At 41.3% G+C, this 22,648-nt stretch overlaps 1 protein-coding gene across 1 annotated transcript in view; it reads left to right on the top strand.

Moving 5' to 3' along the window:
- LOC138625693 (cadherin-12-like) overlaps nt 1-22,648 on the top strand; it is an 87,629-nt gene that overhangs the window by 17,222 nt on the left and 47,759 nt on the right. The window contains exon 2 of the mRNA XM_069706792.1: nt 13,276-13,739. Within this exon, the coding sequence (XP_069562893.1) occupies nt 13,491-13,739 (249 nt within the window). The 5' untranslated portion in view covers nt 13,276-13,490. The remainder of the gene's footprint in view (nt 1-13,275; nt 13,740-22,648) is intronic.

Raw genomic sequence — 22,648 nt, 5'->3', positions numbered from 1 at the left:
ATTTAGAATTTCTCAACACAACCGAATAAGCCACAGGAACTCCAGGCTAACCGCCAAAAAGAAAGATGTTTCGGTCACATACTGTGCTATCCTGTCACACATCGTTTCAAAGGCTTGTTTAAACCCCTGATGACTGAACATAAAACAGAAATCTGAAAAATAACTGGATTACTTAGGAGATAAAACCAAATTGAGCATGTGATATTGAGCAAAATGAGTTTCCCCTGGCAGTTAACAGACACACAGGAAATGTGATATTTAAATAATATATATATTTTTTTTAAAGTACTACGGGGGTTTTGCAATCCGGCAACTAACATTGTTTTTTTTTTCCATGATCGATTAATCTGTTGACTTTTTTCTCTATTAATTGATTCGTTATTTGTTTTTCAAAATGTCAGAAAATGGTGAAAAATGTTTCCTAAAGCCAAAAGCGCACCCTTACGCGTCTCGTTTTGGACCAACAGTCTACGACCAAAATATATTCAGTGTATTATCATGAAGGACTTAAGGAACCAGAATATATTCCAATTTAACAAGCTGGAATCACCGAATTTTTGCATTAAAGAAAGATTCAAAAGGATTAATCGACTATCAAAACATTTAAAGATGAACATTATGTCAATCAGCTAATCGATTAATTGACTAGTTGTTGCAGCTCTAAAGTTTTGTAAGAATGTGTCGAGAATTTGTTTTGAATAATCCTTTCTGAAAGCCTCCTTGTTAATGCGACAGATTGTAAAGAGGATAAAATTCACTGTCTCATTTAAACATCGTAAGCCTATTAAATCTGCACCGGGGAAGCTGAAATCTTTGAAGCACTCAGGGCTTTAGTCACCCAACAAGTGTCAAACTTAGGTGATCATTTTTTGTCTTGGAAGAGTTCAGCTCCGTTTTGCCAGGCTGAGGCCAAGATCTGGCCTACTTTTCTCAACTTTGAATAAACTGCAACACTACCGGTACATCAAAGTATAATTCTTGACGTCTAAAATGTATTCACGGAAACAGAGAGAGCTTTAACGTAAAAAACAAATATTAGTGGGGGTTAAACCCTCCCTTTGAGATACAGGACTCACTTAGTGGTTGAAGCTCATGAGAGACAGATGTGTTCATTTCAGAAGAACGAACGCAAAGTGAGAGACAGTGAAGAAATGAATCATATGGATCCAGACATTCCCCCGGCCACGACTTCTCTAATGAATATGAGACGATAAGACGGGCCACAGCAAACGTCCCTGACCACGATGATGGAGTACAATTGAGGCGGCGACGCCACAGTAGCGACTCGCTAGGGGGAAGGGGGGGGATTAACGGTATCGGACCACCAACACGTACGCGAGGACGGGCACGTTCAGCCGCCGCCGCGCGCTACGGATGTATTTGGAGTGCCGAGGAAGAGGAGCGCAGAGATAGCAGAAAGCACCTCGCCAGGTGTCACTCAGGACTACATCCACGCGGGGGAAATTGATGACGGGGCAAGAAGGCAGGCAGGAATGATGAAGCCTTTCATTGCCACCAATTCATATCAGTGTATCCAGGATGGCTGCGGCATCACACCGGGTGTGTATAGTGTGTGTATAGTGTGTGTCCCCCCCCCCCCCCCCCCCGCCACTGTGCAATGAAAGTGACACCTGAAAGTGAGAAGAAGAAAAACATTTTTGCTTAAAAGGACCAGGTTATGAAACCCTAATTTGATCAAAATTACCACCTGTATCAATCTGTAACTCGGCTACTGATGGCTTCTTGTGATAAGACGGTTTGTACTCCTACTCTTTAATCATCCCTGTGGACTGGTTGGAAGAATCTCTCCTCAGAAAGCTTCCCACAGCTCTCCGTCTGCATCTGCGGGGCTCGACAAACAGCGCCGCTATTGAACTGACAGGCTTTATTTTCGGCTCAATTAACGACATCTTTTCTTCCACAATGCGTTGACGCGATAAGCAGTTTTCATCAAATGTTACATTTCGATGTAACGCAGGTCGAATAGGAGAGGAAGAAAACACATCTCAATTGTAGTGCACATGCTGTGCCAAGAGCATCATGCTGGTGGGGGAAAAAAAAGAAAAAAAGGGACAGTTAAAATTTGCATTTAGATTACTGTGGTAATAGAAAAACCATGGTGATGAATCTTGTCCTTAAAAAAAAGAGACTAATGTGGTTGTATTTTGAATAAAATTGTGAAGTTAAATGCTCGGGGTGAATGTGTATGAAAAGCTGTATCCTGGAATCATCATAATCAATCCATCATGGTTAAACAATAGCAGCAAAAAGCCACACTCATTAGCATGAGGGGAAACATATTGCACCAAAGGAAACATTGGTGATGATGATGAATTAACCGGGACCCCCTGTACATACCGTAAAGATTAGCCAAACTGCTTGTCGCTGCAAGTGTTGATGCCATTATTTGTAATGTTTATGTGAAGTTCAAGTTGTTGTTTTTATTCCTACGCAATCCTTTAAAATAGACCGTTAGCAACGTCGGGTCCTAAAAGCTGCCACCTTCACTCTCCACACACAATCTCCACACAACTAAATATTCGCACGACTTCGAGTCATGCCAAGTGCTAGGAATCTTTTGTCTTTCAGTCAGGAGAGGTGTTCGCCACACGCCGCAGCAACTGCTGATTTTCATATTCATAAGCACCACATTGTTTGTCAATAGTGCATACCAAAAGAGCTTAATTTGTTTTCAGTTCTCTCCCCCGTCCTCCAATCGCAGAAGTGACGGCTCCGCTGCATCAGAGCCACTTAATTAAGCATCAACAGCCCTCCACGCACACACGCTTTTTCTTTTTTTTTTTTTTTAGAGCTGTCTCAAATAATCAAATAATAAGGCGTTCATCGGGTGAGGATACCCCCGTGGACTCTAGTCATTACTGTGGAAGGGAATATGTCAACAAAAGGCATACAAAAACTTTTAAAAAAAACAAAAAAACAATTGAACACAAGTTAGAGAGAAGGCATTCAGCATAAACTTATTCAATACTTAAGTTTTAAAAACTTCAGAGAAAAGTTTGTGTTGCAGCCAAACACAGGCAGTCTTTTGTCATATCGTAAAGAATATTGTTATCACAGAAATAACACACATAATAATAATATTGTGAGATTATTCTGGGGCCACCTTTAGCTTGACTTTCTTTTAATTTCTGTCAGAGACACACTTGTTGCACGGCAGACGTCATGAGCATTCAGTCGGCTGCAGAGGTGCAGATGTCAGCCTATCTAAGCATCAGCGGACACCAGTATTCAGAAGCTTAATGTTCATATATTTGTAACTATTCAAAATAAACACATCCATTCACTGCATGATTGCAAGATTTTTCATTTCAACCTCGGGACAGACTTCTTTTTTTTTTTTTTTTTTATACTTGGTGAGAAGTGGGAGTTATCTATCCGCTGCATCAGCATGATAAGTACAACAAGAGAGGCAGCGGTGGATTTGGTGGCTGAAAACCTTTTTGATCTGATTGTTGACTACAAGATGAAAAACAACATCATCAGTAAGACGTGGAAGTGTTCCTATAGTAACGGCTCTCCAATTGTTGACTCGACTGAAGCACGTTTTTAAAAGTGCCACAAAAGTGCGCATGTTGGCTTCTTCCGCCACCATTCAACAGGAGTTCAGTAATGGTTTAGGCCCGTTTCCCTATCTCTCTCTCTCTCTCACTCACTCACTGTCTCTCTCTCTCTCATATCTAATTTATTGCCATCTGCTCAGCCTGGGTGTAAATCTGAACACAGAGTGACTTGCTCGCCCAAGCTGTATCTGTTAACATTCAGCAATGTCTAATTAACCAAAAATGGGAAAGTGCTTTGGCTGGAAAAAAAAAAGAAAAAAAAGAAGCTGCGGCCGGATAATGACAGTCATAACAGTTTGGGATACGTGTCTGTCACAGCGAGTAAACGCACTTATTAGATTGGGGTAATTAGAAGAAGACAACAGCTGTAATAGGCAGAAGCTGTTCATCTGTGATTAAATAGGCCAACTCGCAGTACGTCGGTTGTTTTCTTGTTGTTGTTTTTTTTTGTTCCAGCTGCGCAAATGACAGATGAAGGTCACGAAAGACAAAATACCTGAAAACTTGTCCTTTCACTACCACCACTGTTGAACGGTTTTGGCCTAAATGTAGTAATGCTGAAAATTGCTCTGCTGGATAATCAGATAAAGACAACATTAATTAACTGTGCCGGATCAGCTGCACAATACTGAATTACCACTAAGTTGGCTCAATACTGAGCTTCAGTGTGACGTAACGTTCACCAGCAGCCAGAAACGAGCAACGGAGCTGATAGCAAACTGCACATGTTTGCTTCCAATACACGAGATCAAGCCTATTAGGGAAAATAATAATGCCATACTGTCTGCTAAACAACATCTGCATTGTCTGGTCAGCTGTCACTGTTCTGTTGCCAGGAGCCATACTGGTGGGTATTTACACATTTTAAATCCTCTAACTATAAGTTGTGTAGATTGATTTCCTGCCTGCCGGTGTATGAAAGTTGAGCAGATGTGACGCCGTCTTGGAATAAATGAATCCACAATCTAATACCCAGTGAAAATTTAATTTGAATTTAGATGATGTTATGGTCTTGTCAAAATGCAGTCGTGAATAAGGACAAAGAAGTGTTGTGAAAACAAAAAAACACAATGCGTTCAATCATGGGATGCTGGGGGTTGTCTACAGGGATTAGGCAATCTCTTGCCAAACAGAATCCCTTAATGTTGCAACTCTTTCAGTTTTATACAATTACAGTAAAACGCTTCAGAAATTGAAGGGAACTAACAACTAAATGATATTTAACAGACCAAAGGTAACACCCAAACGATGCTAAACGATCCCCGCCCCTCAAAGCCAGTGAATGGTGAATTTATCCCGTGACTGGCTTTAACGTCCTACACTTAAGGGTCACATCACCTGCCTCACAAAGTATCGGAGACTCTTGATTTACAAAGCGTTTAGGGAAAATAAAAGGCATTTCAAGCCGTCTGCGACTCCAAAATGTTCCCCTTCGCCCACCTGGAGGAGAACAGGTGCTCGAGCGCGAGCCCCCGATGCTATCGGTCTTGTTATAACCTGACCTGCCTTCTATTACCTCGTCTGTCAATAGTTGCCATTGCCTTCAGCAGAATTTAATGGCGCACCGTGTAACACAACAACGGGGTTCTGAAATTTCAGCCGAGAGTCTTTCTTCCCTTAGTTCAAACCGACCCAGCGGGGGCGACGAAGGGGGGAGGGAGGGGGAGGCGAAGCACAATCTGAGTTTGCACCGCGCACCCTGTAGTGGCAGGTAAAAGCAAGATTCCCCCTAATGTCACTTTGCCTTGTGGGTTCGTAGTCAAGCTGAGCACCGACAGGTCTATGCAGTCACACCTCATATTTTATTGCACATTCATTCGGTTCAAATCAGAGAACAGCAGCAGCTCCGACTCAAACAACAGGCACCAGGCATTAGTATTGAGCCGTTCCACCTTTAGGGTACTTTATTTGGTGTTTTTTTTGTCCGTATGCGTGCAATACGCCGCAGATTATCCACATAATAGCTAAGATTTAAGAAGAAAAACTTCAAAATTGAGATCCTGGGTGCATATCTGCCTTTTAATATATATTTCCCTTTTAATCATAACCTTTCATTGGCGCGATATCTGTTGCATCATAGATTCGGTTGGCAGGGGATCCAGACGTGTTCACGCTGGGGAGAGCTGAGTCAGTGTGGTGCTTCTTTTATTGCCTCGGGCCAGTTTTGTCTCTACAGCTAAGCCTTCCATATCTTCAGGGGGGAAAAGTTCAGTTTCTAAAAGAGAGGCAACCTTCGTTCAGTAGGACACGCAGCTAATTTATTTTTCATCATCACTGGATTATATTCAAGGTGATATACCATCTTTGGGGAAAACTCTGCGATAGGAAGAGTTTCTAATTTGACCAAATTTAAACAGATAAAACTATATTATTCATCTTAAATCAAGTTTGTTTTTCCTGAATGACAGTATAATGAAAAAATAGTGAGAAGAGGCTAAATAAAGAGTTGAAACATCATCCCAGAGAAAGGATTTTTTTTTTCCCCCACTCAGAAAATACAAAAAGACGTTGGCTTTGTAGCTCTGGAAGAAAAAAAAAATTCTTTAAACATGAATGTTTTTTTGTTTTTTAAACAAAAAAATCTGTCCATCTGCAGCTTTGGATGAAATCCAACCTGTGTTTGAGTTAGTTAGCGTTACAGACATGATATGTTTCATCTTGATCCACATCTATTCTGTGAATTATGAGCACCGCGGCAGACATTTCACGGCTCGTTAATATTCACAAAGAAACAATCAACACAAAAGGGTGCCTTTCTGCACTGCGTGAAGCTGACTGAGGTCAGCATGAAACATGAGGTCAGTGTCTACCAGACACCCATAAATAAATACTTACAGGCAGCGACAGAGTGGTTAATTAAACATCTGCTTCCTACACGATTCTTGAATTGGCACTCCGGCGGTACGTGACGGTGTGTCTCCAGATCTCCACTCCGCCCCGGTTCGGATGCCAAGAGGTACAAACTCGTAGTGAACTGGTGCAACATTGTCCTGCACGCAGTTTACTTATTATTACAGCTATCTGGGCCTGCAGAGCCTGTTAAAAGCTCCTGGTGGGAAGTACGTGAATGGCTTTATCTGTAGCGAATCCTCGATTCCTTTTAAGCCAGTTCTCCACAGATGTGGGTGAAAACAGGTCCGGCGTCGCACATCCTTTGGACAGGCACACTGCTACTGAAAAAAAGATCTATGGGTAAACATTAAACCGGGACATATCTTTTGAAGTCTGTTTGCTTCCGACGCACACATAAAACCACAAGAATTATTTATTCGGCTATAAACTCTTCTAAAACACGGAGGAAAACACAGCGGTACTGTGACCGGATGCGATGAAGACCCGGAGGACACTCCGCCGCTCCTGCTTCCGACGTGCCTTCGCCACTTAGCGTCTGCTTCTGAATGAGGTTTAAGAGACACTGGATGACTCTCCGCTGACTCTGAAGAGATCCTCTTTGATACGGGTTATGTTTAAAGGGAACCACAAGGGGGAGGCTGCAAGATACCACGTGGAAAAGGACACAGCTCGCAGTCGGTCATCAAGAGAGGAGGGCCAGTAAAACGTGGTTTGGTGCAGCATCAGTCGCGGGGGGTCAAACCTTGGTTGAAGCCCCACATGCCTGACAAATGTCTGCCTGTCTGACAGCAGTTGCCTGAGCACCAGTGGTGTTTCATGGCTGCCTTGGGGCAACAGGGCTGCTTCATTTCATCTCAGTGGCTGCCTGTCTAGAATAAGATCAGACATGTCTCCTAACTCTGAATATTTGCATCTGTCAAAACTTCAGATGTCAAAGACACAAATGAGAGATAACTGAGCGCCGCTTTATAAGGAAATAGGAAACTTAAAGGGAAAAACATTTTGTTGTTTTCATTATTTTCGATGTACAACAAATTAATACCGTCAGCTTTGATTAATAAATAAAAGGTATTTAAAATAAATAATAATAATAATACAGACACATACTTTTGTGTGTTGCCAAGCAACCTTTACTGCTATTTGAAACATTACGGACATATTTGAGAATTTAAGACGCGTATTGTTTTACTGTGGAAGAAAAAAGGTTTCCGTTCGTCTGCCCATTCACTGTTTTCTGTTGACATGGAATAGACAGTTTTAGGTCTGACACCTTTGTCTCCGGCAGGAGAGATGGAAAGACAGACGTTTCATGCAAAAGACAAAACAGAACAAGCTGACATCTGTCGTATTTCTTGCTGTGACAAACTTAGCCTTGTCGCGTTCACTTTTATTGCCAGATTCAGTTTTTGTTTTTTTCCCCGGCAGTCACTTGTCAGAGTGTTTCCGTTACAACCACCAGTGAATATTGTTGAAACTAGTCATCACGCACAAAGTCACTACTGCTCGGCTACGAAACAAGCGACGGAGATATACATTATGTAACCGCACCAGGTCGACTCAACTTCAAATTGTGCAGCTCGTGCATTCACGTTTAACGGCTGCTTTTTATGAGCGAAATGGATGCAAACGTGTCTCATTTTTGCCACAAGTGTAACTGCAAAGTTAGTGTGGATGAACTGGGTATTATTTCTCATTATCTCTACAGCTGTACAGTTCCCTTATTTCACACTGGCGCAATCCTGAAACATTCCGAAGTGGGCTAAACCCGACTTTAGCCGCCGGAGCGGCGTTAGCCCCGTTTACGGGGTTATCCCCTGGAAATCAGATAAACGCTGGACTAAGACGTGCCAGTGTGAAACGTGGCAACAGCTAAGTCGCTGCTTTTACTGTTAAAGCGTAGCCCGGTGACACATCCCTCTCGAGTGTAAACATTAGTTACAGATTACCGCCCGGGGCTCGTGGAAGTGCCGTGTGAACCGTTTCACCCTGGGCTTCGGCTAACCCTGTTGTGTGTGAAAACGGGGATAAATTGGCCTGAGAACATGCAGCGTGAAAAAAACCATCATCTCTAAACACAGAAGGTTATTAAAAGTACTGACGTTTGCAGGAGTTCCCCTCACTCAGTCCAGCCTGTCATAACACACTGATTACTTGTTGTGGCTATTTTTTTTTTTTTTCCTAATTATATTGCTGATGATGACTTTTCAACACCGCCTCTCTAGAGGTTGTGGGTCGGTGTATAGTGTCCGCAGTTGTCTGCATCGTGTGTCCATAGGCTGATGTGATACCGTGTCCGTGTTCAGTTCTATGATGTCTTTGAAAAATTTAACCAATATATTGTTTTGTTTTTTTTTAAAATGTAAAAAAAAAATGAAATTGATACGCAGAAAAATGTCAGTGCACCTTTTTAAAATTTATATGAAATGACAGCAGCTCACAGAGTGCACTTTAAGCACACAATAAAGTACAATTTTGGACGAGCATCAAAGTTACTGACAGAATTTAAGTGCCGACAGCAGCTCTATGATTTATGTTAATTTTACCTGTCTGGGTGTCAAAACTGAGACTCGCTGGAATTTGTGCACACACAAATTCGCCCACTCTTAACTTTCACTAGCATGCAAATGAAACGCTGCACTGTAGAGCCCGTGATAAGGCAGAGACAAGACACTAAAATACAGTAAATAACTTTATCCCACTCCACTGCAAAACCTCCTTTCAACTGATGACCTCTTGGTTTTGCCGACATCGCGCTTTAGTAAGCATCGAAGCACATTTATCACAGAAATAGTCTTGGCAACAAGAGTAGTTGCCATTTGTCACTATTAAAAGACTGTGTTTTGGCCGACTATCTTGGTGGTCTAATGAACTCAGTGAAAGATAGAGGTATTCTGTAACAGTCCAAATCGAGAGTTTAAACAAAACCACAATAAAGGCATTCAATACTGGTATCAACTCTGAAATTTCAAGGGTTATTCATGACTATATCGGCGTTTTCCCAGAGGTAGCGTAGTGGTCAAAACCAATGTGTAAACTAAGATACATACAGATGGACAAACAGGACAAACATTTGCATTTATTCCAGTGCTACCATGCAAGTACTGAACTATTGTTATTCTGTTTTGACCCAAAAGACTTTAAAAATTGGAAATGCATCTACTAACGCAGCCACTTGATTCACTATTCATCATTTCCATTGTGCTATAACCGACGCACGAGCTGGTCTTTGATAATTTTGCTTGACTGGCCAGCTGTGTTGTTCCTCCCATTTTCATTACATTGCTTCCACCTACAATTCTCTCCTCCCACTCTCTCCCGAAGGCTTTCAATGATATTAGTCTCCTTCTGCCTTTGCCATGCAAAAAAAAAAAACCCACAATGTCTACACAGGGATCTCTGACTAACACTTCTTTATCCTTCATCTCCTCAGCTTCACTGCATATATTTTTCTCGTCAGTCAGGGCTGGAGTTTAAATTAGGTCACTGTCTTGATCATTGTGGTGAAAATCTTTGACTTCGGTTAATATTGTTTGGTGAAAACAATATCATCTGTGGTGGTATGCTCCATGTCCTTTGATGTATATGCAGAGACCGAGTCTCTTGTCCAATCAGATAATACCAAGTTTGTTAAACTACAACAGAAATATAACTCTGTCCTTGAGTCGAGAAAGTGAAAGTTCTTAGAGATGCAGCTAAAAGAGAAGCAGACAAAACATAATAAAATCTAAAGCGCCGCTGATTTGCAAACAAACGATTCCTCAAGTTCTTTTGAGAGATTTACCATCATTGTGTTTTATCCTCTTGACTTTCCACGACTGCCGGATGCAGCTTTCAGGGAATAGTTTGTCTCTGTCTGAGCTACAAGAAGCCATTAAAGAATTCCCCACCGGAACAGTATCTGGCCCAGACGGGTTAGGACTACAGTACTACGGGCTTTCTGAGATTCCTTTGCACCTCTATTGCCAAGAATGATTCATAACACCTACATATATAATTCAATTTATTTATTTTTTTGTTGTTGTTTTTTGTAAGTATAAATTGCACCACTGCAGATGAGGTCCCAGGTCAGTTCTGGTGCTGGCAAAATGGGGCCATCACAAGACTCCTGTTCCCATGACTGTAGGTGTCCTGCACATCACATCATCAAGTCGATGATCTCATGTTCACTATCTCTCACTTACAAACACATTATGTTCATTATTGTTTACATAAAATGCCCCAGAAGACTTCGAATCGTCTACATTACATCTCTGTATCGCTGCTGCTTTGTAGAGTGGAATGTGCACGTTTCGGCTGCGTGAGCATTTGTCGATTTCCTCATATTTGACTGTCGCTCTACATTCAAGAAATCGATTTACTATGCAGCTACAAAACACTGCAGCTGTTAAAGAAGGAAAGACAAATAACTAAAAAGCTCTTCCCACTGATCTACCAGGATATTAAAGTGTGTGCAAAACAAGAACTTGATCCAGATGACTCATTTCTCCCCTCCATTCCAGAAGTCAGTGCCTTTGTTTGTCGTGTTTGCGGCAGCCTTGACGATTAATAACTTTCTGTGGGAGTTTCCTTGTGGGTGGTAATCGGCACCGGCAGATGAGCTAGCCATATGTTCTTTGATTATTGAAGGTGACGTGTGCGAACACTGTCAGCCGACTGCATTGTGTTATCTGAAGTAGACACGCAGGTCAAGGCTCACAACCAAAGCCCGACATATGCTAATGAACCCGTCTCATAAAATATGCATCAGGGCCCTCCCAGGACCAGAACAGTGGCAGAGGCGTGATTTTGCAGGAATTATGGGAACAGTCATTTTCCATTATGTCGATGCTAAATGAGGAGTGACCTACGGGAGAGGCATGTCTGACCCGTGTCAAGGCGGTTCCTGCCAATTTTGCACGGAGAACTTTGCAGATCAGTTCTGACTTTTAAGATATTGTGGTGACAGAGAGAATGAATGAATCCGGCTAGCGCGGTGTAACCTTGTTGAAGCAATCTTTCCCTGAAGCTGATGTTCCAAGTCTGTATAATTAATCAAAGACAATGAAGTCAATGAGGGCTCCAGTTATGAAATTAGAGGCACGCTGTCTTCCATTACTGTACAGCTTATAAGTGCATTAGGAGGGAGAGAGGAACAATAAACCAGGTGTGGAAACCATTAGCTCCCTTCTTCACTCCAACCGTTTGCGGTTCCCTTCTCTTGTTTTCGGCGCAATTAAGTGTCTTGTAACACGGCCACGTTGTAAACGAGGTGCGAACGGCAACAGCGCAGTAGCCGTTTGCTCAATAATGAACGGCGGTCCTTCTCCTTCAATACGACGATCCCTTTAATTAAAGACGGTTTCATTGCTGTTACATTCAAGTTCATTTAAAGTTACATAACTCACCTGACATCAATACATTTGAGTGAATAACTGGCATATCTTGGTGTCAATCCAGACCAAACAGTTTCATTTGCCTCGAGGTTGAGCGAGATGTACTTCTATGCTTTCAATTTGTAATCTAGTTTTTATGAATGCACTTATGCACACTACTGATATGACAACTTAATGAAGACCTGCTTTTCCTTTGGTTTATTCAGAAATGAAGGGTACATTCTCATGGACTGCACTACAAATGGCCTTCACTGCTGAAAAAATATTTGAAAACTCGTCAAATACTCGTTTTTAAATAGTCTAAAATGTATTCAAAAAAATTCCTTTGATACGCAATTTTCCCGTGTCCTTTACATATTCAAACAAAACCTCACTCGGTGGTTTGACGTGACGGTAACGTAGCACGTTCGGAGTTCATTTGTAGTTCTACCAAAGTACGTGAAGATAATACGTATTGGTAATATATAAACATGACATATGAAATTGTTTTTCTGCGAGGTGGATTACATCGTAGTTATCTATTGTATGAGGGAACACTTTAGTGAAGCGAGTGTCTGTCAAACGACAAGCTGAAGCAATGGGCTTAATCTCCTGTGGCCGCTGGTTGTCAAATTGTGCTCCTCAGCAGAAGGATGTCTGAGAGAAAGCAACGCATCTTAAAGAAATCACTGCGAGCGCGCTGCTTCAGACTGACACTTCCTACAGTACACATGTCATTTTGATATATGACCTGCCAATGCATCATGCTTTGGCTCCAGATGGTTACTTGCAACTTGATGGAACAAATGTACGTTATTGTCAACTTGATTTTTCAGAAAAAGGGGTTTCCGTCTCTATTTTCCAGCAGCTTTCTCAAAGGTTTGATCAGAAGTACTGACACGCGGTTTGTGAAGCAAATCATGAAGGTTAATCAGTGACTTCTCATTAAAAGTACCATTAAATAATACATGACTTTCAACATCTACGGGCAATCATGGAGCAGCAGTAGCGGTGACAGGCCGGTGGCACAGTGTGCGGCGGCCTGTAATTGACAGCAGAAATAAAGTCAAAGTTTTCCCGACAGAGACGAGTGATTTAACTAATTACAGCATGCATCCATGTGAACTGTCTGATGTGGAGGTAATCTATCACCAAGGCAAATAATTACAACACTTCACCATTTGTATGCTTGAGATTGAAAGAAGTGTCATCCATCACTGAGCAGTTAAAAGCTAAAGCAGGTGGGAAGTGAGGGGGAAAAGAATAGAGGCCACCAAGTCATTGGTATTTATGAATAGCGAGCTATTAACACCTCATACTAACTGTAGGAGGATCACAGGTGCTGTGAGGCAGAACTGGACTACCAGTAATAAGAATAATAATAATTTAAAAAAAAAGGGTACAGAATAAAGCAGGATTAGCCGATGCAGTTATTAGGGAGTCAGCAAAAAGAAAACCTTTTTTTTAACTGTGTGTTTTCTTTCCTTCAGGTGATGAGCTCCACAAATCTCTGAGTGGGATCCTGACAGACCCAGGAAATAACTGCTTTTGGGTTTGCCACAGCCAGCGCAGCCCTGCACCTCGCCCATCTCCCATAAACAAAAAAAAAAAAAAAAAAAAAAAAAAACATCACGAATCGTTTCACTGTGGCTCAGTTCTCGTCACTGGACTTTAACTCGGGGAACCTGAACCTCACAGACCGCCAATGCTAACAAGGAACTGCCTGCTGCTGTTCCTGTGGATTCTTGTCAACGAGGGTTCAGTCTCTTCTTTACGTCCACCTTTACCGCCGCCGGGACGGAGCAGGACGAGGGGGGAGCACGCCAGGAGCTCGGTGGGCCCGATGAGGAATGGGGCAGCAGCTGGATTTCAGCGGGTCAAAAGGGGCTGGGTGTGGAACCAGTTCTTTGTACTGGAGGAGTACATGGGGTCAGACCCACAGTACGTGGGGAAGGTAAAAAGCCTTTTCTTTTTTTACAGTTATTTATGATGCGGCAGAAGTCATAAATCACATAGTAAGGAGCTGTGGAGAAATTGAATTGGTGGTAAATGGAGGGAGCGAAAGAACTTGAGGGAGATAAAATGGGAGAAAGGAAACAGAAAGGAGTGCTAATGTAAAGTAAGTTTCAAACTTCTTTGGTTTCAGTTGGGCAACATTTTAAAGTGAAACTGCAATAAATATAGGAATTATTCATAAATATTTATAAACAATTTCAGAATTGTCTTGGTAAGTTTGTCTTTTTAAGCAGAGTAATCTAAAATAATAAATGTACAAACAATTAATTAATATATATATGCACACACACACACACACACACACACACACACACACACACATATATATATATATATATATACAAGGAGATCTACGATTCTGAAGGCAATTGCTGCCAGTTGCCTCTTTTCATTTCACCCCTGGAGCCTCACCACTTTAATCTAATAATGCTTGTGTTGTAAAACTGTCCCTGATACTCTTTGAAGATATAAACATTGCCAGGAGTGGAGGGGTGGAAAAAAACAAAATCTATAAATGCAAATGGAGCTGTGCCACAACCTTTCTATGTTAGAGCAGCCGGACACACATGACGTCGAGGCGGCGCGAGAATCGATGGCGTGGTAGAAATAAATTTGAATCACAGTCCTTGTAAACCTGTCAGACCATCTTAGTTATGAGCCGGTGAAGATGCTGACAGCAATAAAAAGACAGCAGAGACCCGACTGCGTGAACTAAATCCAGACTGAAATATATACACATATTCCATCAGACTCACTTCCTTTTGTCCCCTCCCTCAGATCTCTGGCTCTCGCTCTTTTTAGTATAGGATTTTTTTTTTATTCACCGCTGTGGCTTAAGACATTCGTAAGCAAACTCTGTGGGGGTTTAAGGCTAAAGTTGTAATTTGGCACTCCTAGCTTACATAGGATAATAGTAAGACTGACTTATCTGCCCCAGTGCCACCGCAATCAGCCCTGACAAGTCGTGCTGTTTGTGGAAGTCTCTGAGGCTAAAGAAGGGGGAGGGAGGCGGCTGTCTGCTGCACTCCTAAATCACTTAATCCCGGGCCGCTGCACTGCTTCAAAATAATTGACTGATTCTTCAACATATGAAAAGCATTTGGAGATCCGGGAGATCATTTTTTTTTTTTTTTTTTTGCTTCTTAATGATTGTAGCTGTGACACGGCAAATGTTAAAAGAGTTAATACCATGGAGACGGAGAGGACGGGGCGCAGGTGACACAGGAGTTATCAAGTACAATCACAAAGGCCTTAAGGTCATAATTACGTCGTAATGTTGCATAAATGGACTGTAATGGACCGTGAGTCAACAATGACTGCTCGTTCTGTAATACACGTCTTATTGTGGTGATGTATTTACTCCTGGAGCGCGCACACAATTTCAATTCCGTGACCTGCAGAGCTAAAGGGGCTGAAGGGACTCAAGAGTTGTTGTTTTTCTCCTCAGAGGCAGAAGTGCCCTTCTGGACCAATTGAAGAAGTAATTATCTGACAGCAGCCTCTAAATAGAGGCAACAGAAGCAGAATGGGGAAAAAAAGTTGAGGGCGACAGCTGTAGGGCCCCTTTTTTTTTTTTTTTTTAAAGCTGGATTCAAGTCACAAAGAAGGCAACACGGGAATCAGTTGCTCATCTAAATACACACTTGGTGCCCCCCCCAAAAATACATGCATGTTTGAGTAAGAGACATATGTATGTTACTTTTTAGGGTGATTTAGTAAAAAGCAGGGCTGTAATGTCCCATTATTATAATAGATTTTTGGTATTTTGCGTTTGAGATGGACAGGAAATGTGGTATGCACCTTCACCGCTCTGCCAACGGTCGCCCCCAGAAAACGTTTTTTTTGCATTTTTGAAATCCTCAAAATTTGCTGAAATACACTAAGAAAATGCAAAGTATGCATAATGCATGAATGCACCATGCTTTTCTACCACTGCTAGCACGTAGCTAGTCTTCTTTTCTTTTTTTTTAGGTACTTTAGCATTCTTTAATAAGCAGCAGTGCAATTAAAATTAAAAGCACAAGAACCAGACTCAACACGGTGGCAGTAACTCAGGTGACTATATAAGGTGGAATCAAACAAATATATAGTTTTAGCTTCAAGGACTTTGTAGCTGCTGTTACGAGCGCTGGAGGAGGACGGGAGGACAACCGCTGATGATGGAGTACACAGTCAGTGCCGGTGTTACGGATCAACTAGTTTGCATATTGCCAAACAACGTTCACCTGAATGCACCGGTGGTTGTTTGTGGTGGAAGGCAGAGGTATTTGTGACCAGAAAGATAACATGTCGTTGTCCTTGTGAATGATTTGCTGATATATTTATCTTTGTAACGTCAAAACATGCCGAGTCTTAGATTTCGCTAAGATTGTGGGACATTTACAAGATTCATCAACACAAACACAATTATCTGATGTTTCTTGTTACCAATCCATTTGACCACTAAACCCTTTGTAAATAACAAACTTTTAACATTTCAAATACATATTTTAGCACCAAATCCAACACCTCGTACGACAGTTTGGCATTTCTGTTTGAGGTGGTGGTCTTTTTTGCGTAAATATAAAGCAGCACACTAAAAATAAAAGAAACAAAGCTTTTGGGGACTGACTTATGTGAAGAGATTAAGTATTTGTTTAAACTTTGGGTGATTAAATTATAGATTACCCACAACAAATATAAATCTTAGCCGCAGTTCTCTGGGCAGAGCGAGGCAGAGAGAGGCCATCTGCTCACAACCTGGTGCATGTCTAAGTTCATTTTTATTTTAAATTTGTATTACTATCTATACAAACATACATCTCAAAGTATAATCACAACTGCCTATTCTATGTGCACATCTGTAATCTTACAAAGCAGGTGAATACTATTCTTGTGCAGGAAACTGCAGGGAAGGAAATACAAAAAACAAAAATTGTGCATCTTCACATTCTGTCTGGTCTATTTTGGATTAATGAGTGCAAGCAAAGCAACATTTCTTTTCTTCTGCAACATGAGGAGAAATAAATGCCATGTCTGCATTTCTACTTGTTCCAGCGGTAGGACAACAAAATAAAACAAAGAGAACTCATTCATACTCTGGCTTTCATAGCATTTAAATGGATGCAAGCCAATCTGAGAGCACAAACCGTGAAAAACAACGATGAATATACTCAGATTGATCTTAATATTTATGTCAGAATAGATATACAGTATGTTGTTGCTGTAACAGCTTCATGGCCAGAAAAGTTGAGGCGGCGGACTCTAAACGTGACGTGAATGTTAGAAATGCTCCAGTCACAACTGGGAGCGACTGCTTACAATACTTTCATAATTATCCTCTTAACTCCCTGAGGTGCAAATAAGGTCATGACAAGTTTCAGCACGGTCTTTAGCACTACTACCAGTCCCTACCAGCTTTAATGGGGGAGCAAATGCTCAGGGCCAGTGCTCAAGGGCAAGTGAACTGCAGCTATTTAGAAAAGCGGTGATTTAATTTTTCACATGGAGTCACGATGTCCTGAGAGTCTTGAGGCCACCGTGTTCCCTCGGTGGAGGATGCACACATTTTGTGTCGAAATAGTTCAATGGGGTTTTTAATACCACATTTAACTTGAAAAAAGAAAAAGTGGTGATTCAAGGACATATATATATATATATAGAAAAAAGGTTTTAAAACATTAACTTTTCACATTTATTGTGAAGCTGCTCTGCTGAGTGAAACGCAATGTGGTAAAACTCAAATGCTCCAATGCCAGAAACAATACGAATTGAAAAATAACAACAAATAATTATATTTTCATGACAGTTTATAAAAAATATGAACAAATATTCTGTCAATTAGTTCACCTTACAGGCATTGCTAGAGAGTCGCGCTGCTATTAGTATTTGAACATCATTCATGTGTTCAATTTCCAGTGTTTGCATTCGCCTTCTGTTAAATGAACTTTCTTCCCAACGTCTAGTTGTTTACTAATGATGATGTGCTCATTAGTGTTGCCCAACTATTTTGTGTTTACATTTTGTGAAATGTGAAATAAACACTGCAGCAAAGCTAAAAGTTCGTACTAGAAGAACAGTTGCATGTAACAGTGGAACGCTGACAAACTAATTGGACAATTACACCAAATGTTTGTGGCGTTTTCTGGGCAAAGCAGCTAGTTTTTCTACCAGCAGTGCATCTAGTTCGATTAACGTCAAAGTAACACGCGTTATCAGGTCAAACAACTCCACAGTTATTAACTTTCCAATCACGGGTAGATTTGCTAAACCACTTGCATCAGCTACTGAGAGTTAACGGTTAGTTATAACAGTTAGTTATTTTAATTCTATGAAATTAAGGTTGTATTTCTGTAAGATTACCAATACATATTGCTATCAATAAGTTATACCATATCAACCCCAGTAAAATCCTAACAATGCCCATATGGTTTGATTTCATGTCAAAAAGTGTTTCCAAATCTCCTGCTGACAACAGCAGCATTGCAGTTTAGCCAACAAAGCCCAGAGGGATTAAGAGGGTTAATGTAACGAGCCCGAGCGCTCATAATTAGATAATACCGAGGCCTTTCCTGCACTGAGCAGTGATTATCTGCAAAACAAATCTGCCATTAAATGTGCAGCTGTATATCAAGCCGAGTTGCTTCCTCTCACTCTGAGATCACCGGCTATTTTCCGGGAAATCTTTTTTTTTTTTTTTTTTTTTTAACATGATAGCAGTCTCCATTTGAACATAATAGTCATATAATGCTGTTTGACCTATTTTCCAAAGAATTCAAATGAAATAACGTGGCAATTCCAAAATCCACTTAAAGGAAATGCACCTGTCATGTTGATGAATGATAAATATTATGATGCTCGCAACAAGTGGAGGTGTAATCGAAGACAGTACATCTCTCAGTTTGGTATAGACAACCTCGACCGTATCGTATGATACACATAAAAGCTTCAATTCATCACACACAAAAAAAAAAAAGAGAAAAAGAACAGGTTTTGAGGATCAGATACAGAAATTGTAGATAGATTGCTAAAATATAACCAAGCTGTGATGGACTGCACAGAGCGTTTGAATGTCTACCCTTTCATTGATGAGGGACTGGAGCCACGTAAAGATAACTCCCTCTGTAGATTTCCATGAATCTAAAACACCACCTTAGCCCATCACAGATAGTCCGCTGTGTTACCTCCCACAGAAAGCAACACCAGACACAACCACGTTTTCTTTTTACACAAGTCATGGGAGCATGACAGCTAGGCAATTTGCGAGACTCTCTCAAAGGATACTAAACAAATTATACACTTGGCAAGAAAATCCAGATAGGGAATCAGTTCCATACAAAAAAAAAACATCACCAACGCGCCAGCCATCGAGTTCAAAAAGCAAATATTATACCCATAACCACACATGCACTGAAGGTTGAAAAGAAGCCCAATCAATTTGGATAGTCACACTTAGGTCCTATAAAAAGGAAAGAAAAAAAATGAAGTCTCCTCGTAGCTTTTATTGCAGAGAATGAGGAGGCCTGGCATGCTTCAATACCCTGTTTCTCACACTTGCAGACAAAAGGTCACTTATTTACATATAAGTCAATAAGCACCTTTTGATAGAAAGGGCAGCCCCGTTTCTCCTACAACTTGTTTATTCCTTCGCTTCCTGCCTGACAAGGAATGACCACCCTTCCTCTTTATTGATGGCTCTTCCTCACGGTCCCACCCCACACCTGGCTGAGATTTATTACTGATGTGGAGCCTGCAATTTAATCTTTCAATGAGGGCCTATAAGAAGGACATAAAACCCTTTTTCAACAAGACTTACACACCTGGCACGACAAAGAGCCATCCCATCGGTTGGCCGTATGAAATTTACAGGCCATACTAGCGTGTTCCGCGCTGTTAAATGTGTATTAAATGCTCAGTAACTTTGTCGTAGAGCTAAAAACTTGGAAGGACCGCGTTATAAAAAGCAGCAAACCTGTTTACGTGCCATGATAATGAGAGCCACCGCTGTGAAATACTTCAGTGGGACTGAGTGCAAAGCAAGCCAGCAGCTAATTAACTTCAACTCGAGAGAGAGAAAAAAAAAAAAAAATCAAGCAAGTTGATTTCTTCTCACTGAGCTGTGCAGATGTTTATTCAGAGACTTACATGAAGAGTCCAAGCAATGTGCCAAATTACAGTTTTGTTGATTTATCCATGACGGCCATAATCAACAATACGGCAATCACAGAGGAATATCACACACGTGTAAGAGCAATTAGGTCACCGTCTTACTGTCATACAATTACTATTGTGATTATTTACTAATAAGAATTAAACCCACAGGTGTGAAAGTTGGTTTGAATGCCGGTAAAGAAAAATGCAGTAAATGAGTGGATTTCCTAAAATGTGACTCCCATAAAATGCGAATACATCACTCTCTAAATTCATCTGGAAAGTTGTTGCCGTTGTAATTCACCGTCACATGCAAAGTAATTTGAAAGGATTGCTGCCTCTTGAAGATTATTCAAGAAGTATGTCGGTGAGTCAGCTGCTCGTTAGAACATATTAAGAAGACGAGAACATTTACAATTGTAATGTATGTTGATGATGAATGTTGGCAGGAAAATTCCGGAAAGAACAGCTGAAATAAAAGCTAATGATGCCATTCATCTGTCCTGCCAAAGTGATACATTTCATATATTTTGCCCCCATGGGTAATGGGACTTTTTCTCCTGAATTGCCTGGATCATATTTCCAAATGGTGTGCTAATGCCCCAATCAGTATCACTTACTTCCATGGTCAACGTTTTCCATTTGTGCGTTGACGTTGATGGGCAATACTGTTGTGATTCTGGGTAGAAAATTGCATTCTGTATGTTGTATCAATATCACTATATTATTTAATCAAGTGTGATATGAGAAAAGGGAATCAAGCCTTAACCGGGGTCTCCGAGATCGATAAGAGTCGCGTACATGAATGTGATATGTCAAACATCAGTCGCGCTCGGTGCTATTTGCTATGCAAAATAGATAACCTCACGTGAAAGTACATATTTTTGGGGGAAGAATTGTTAACGTGTAATAACGCTGCTGCTGCTTATTGCATCGTGTTGGTTGTTGAGCGAGGTAGAATTTATATCAAACTTCACGTGTCCATAAACAGTGAAAGTAGCTGTTTGGGTTCTGATGAATACCTATTTCAACAGCGTCAGAGGTGAATGCAACTCATTGACTTTTATCTGTTGTCACACACCCGAGGCTATATCTGTCTGTCAAACCCCCCACTCCCTCTCCCTCTCTTGCACACATACGTTTTCTGTGGTTGCATATCTAATCAGTATAGGCCTCCCTTTTTTTCCCTCCGCTCCATCCCTATTACCTGACTGAGGCATGACACAACCCAGATAGGAATCTCTGAGCTGTCAGCAGCAGAGAAATGGCTTCGCAAGCCAATATCGATCAGCTATAATAAGCTCGCAGCATTTTTGACGTTGTGTTTTTCTTTCCATCAGCTGCTTGCCAACTACCCTCAAAAAAAAACATGCAACCACCAGTCGTGATGTGACACTGGCCCTGACAACACACACGAGTTGAAGCCACCTACAACATGCCAACACGCTGCCAACTGTGTCATCACACTACCGAGCTAGTAGGACGGTGGTTGAAGAGTTACAGGAATGAACGGTGGCTTCAGAGCTCAAAAATGACTCGCAGCATAAAAATAAACTCAAGACGGGAGTAGGAATACGAAGCACTGATGGACACTGAATGATTTACAATCATTAGTGTGAATTCTGACGGGTGACATGTAGTACATGCCCACAATTAAATATGGATCCATCTCAACTTGTGTATAAAGCATAATAAATTTACAATATAAAAAATGTATGTATCGCGTACCATACCAATAATATTCTATTTCATAACCCACACAAACACGCGATAGCCTTTAAAAGACCAGAACGAGGATGTTCCCTAACTTTTATTTTCCAGATTTGTAAATGTTCTCGCCGGCGCGGGTATCGTCGGAGCGTTCGAGGAACAATGTGGGCTTCGCCATCAGCTCGAGAGTTGCGGCTCTGATATGCATTCCTGAGAGGAGCCACCACATAAACCCGGTTGGAGAAATCCAATTACAGCGTTTTCTACAGAGGTTGGTTACGTTCTCCTCTGAAATCACTTCAATTAATCAATATGCGTTCTTTACTGCTCGGCCGATGAGGGACCACGAGCTGCAGATCCTGGAAGTGAAAGGGGAACGCCGACCCTTTTCCCAGACTCAAGAACTCTCTCTAAAGAAGCAGAAGTATGTGACTATTCCACGGTCAGTAAGATCAGCTACCGCTTCCCCCTCTTTCTACCAGTAGATGAGCAGCTTTGGTCAATACAACTCCTTTACACAGCTGATTAATAGCAAGTTGAATAATGGACTTGCCGATGCTTTTGATGACACCGCTAATGATGCACTGGCTTCCCATGTGCATCGTCTCAACTGCTTCAAACAGGGCAAGGTGGCCAAATGGTTACAGAGAACAGTGTGGACATTTTAGGTCACCGCTTTGAACCCTATATAAAATAATATAATAGCTTATGTGTCTCCATAATAGGCATGGTATCTGAGCAAAATGAGGTTAAGCAAGAATCTGAACCACCAAGAGCATGAACGTTAATGTGATTTTGTACGGTAACAGGAATCTTATTTCATCTCCACACACACAAACCGTTTCTTTTTATAGTTGCCACGTCAGATGATACGTTGGGCAGGAGCTTCTTACTAATTACGCTCATCAATGAGGCAAAACGGAGGGGAGGGATATTCTCGCCGTAACGCAGGTGCATGCCATCGAACTGTCACCACAAGATGTCATTCAGTCATCCCGCACGTGCTGA

This window comes from Brachyistius frenatus, unplaced genomic scaffold (assembly GCF_029030835.1).
Source record: "Brachyistius frenatus isolate BFR_SWC_R1_liver_20210118 unplaced genomic scaffold, ASM2903083v1 Contig_65, whole genome shotgun sequence".
In the NCBI taxonomy this organism is placed as follows: Eukaryota; Metazoa; Chordata; class Actinopteri; family Embiotocidae; genus Brachyistius; species Brachyistius frenatus.
Note: the sequence above shows the minus strand (reverse complement) of the source record. Positions and strands in the feature narration are given on the sequence as shown.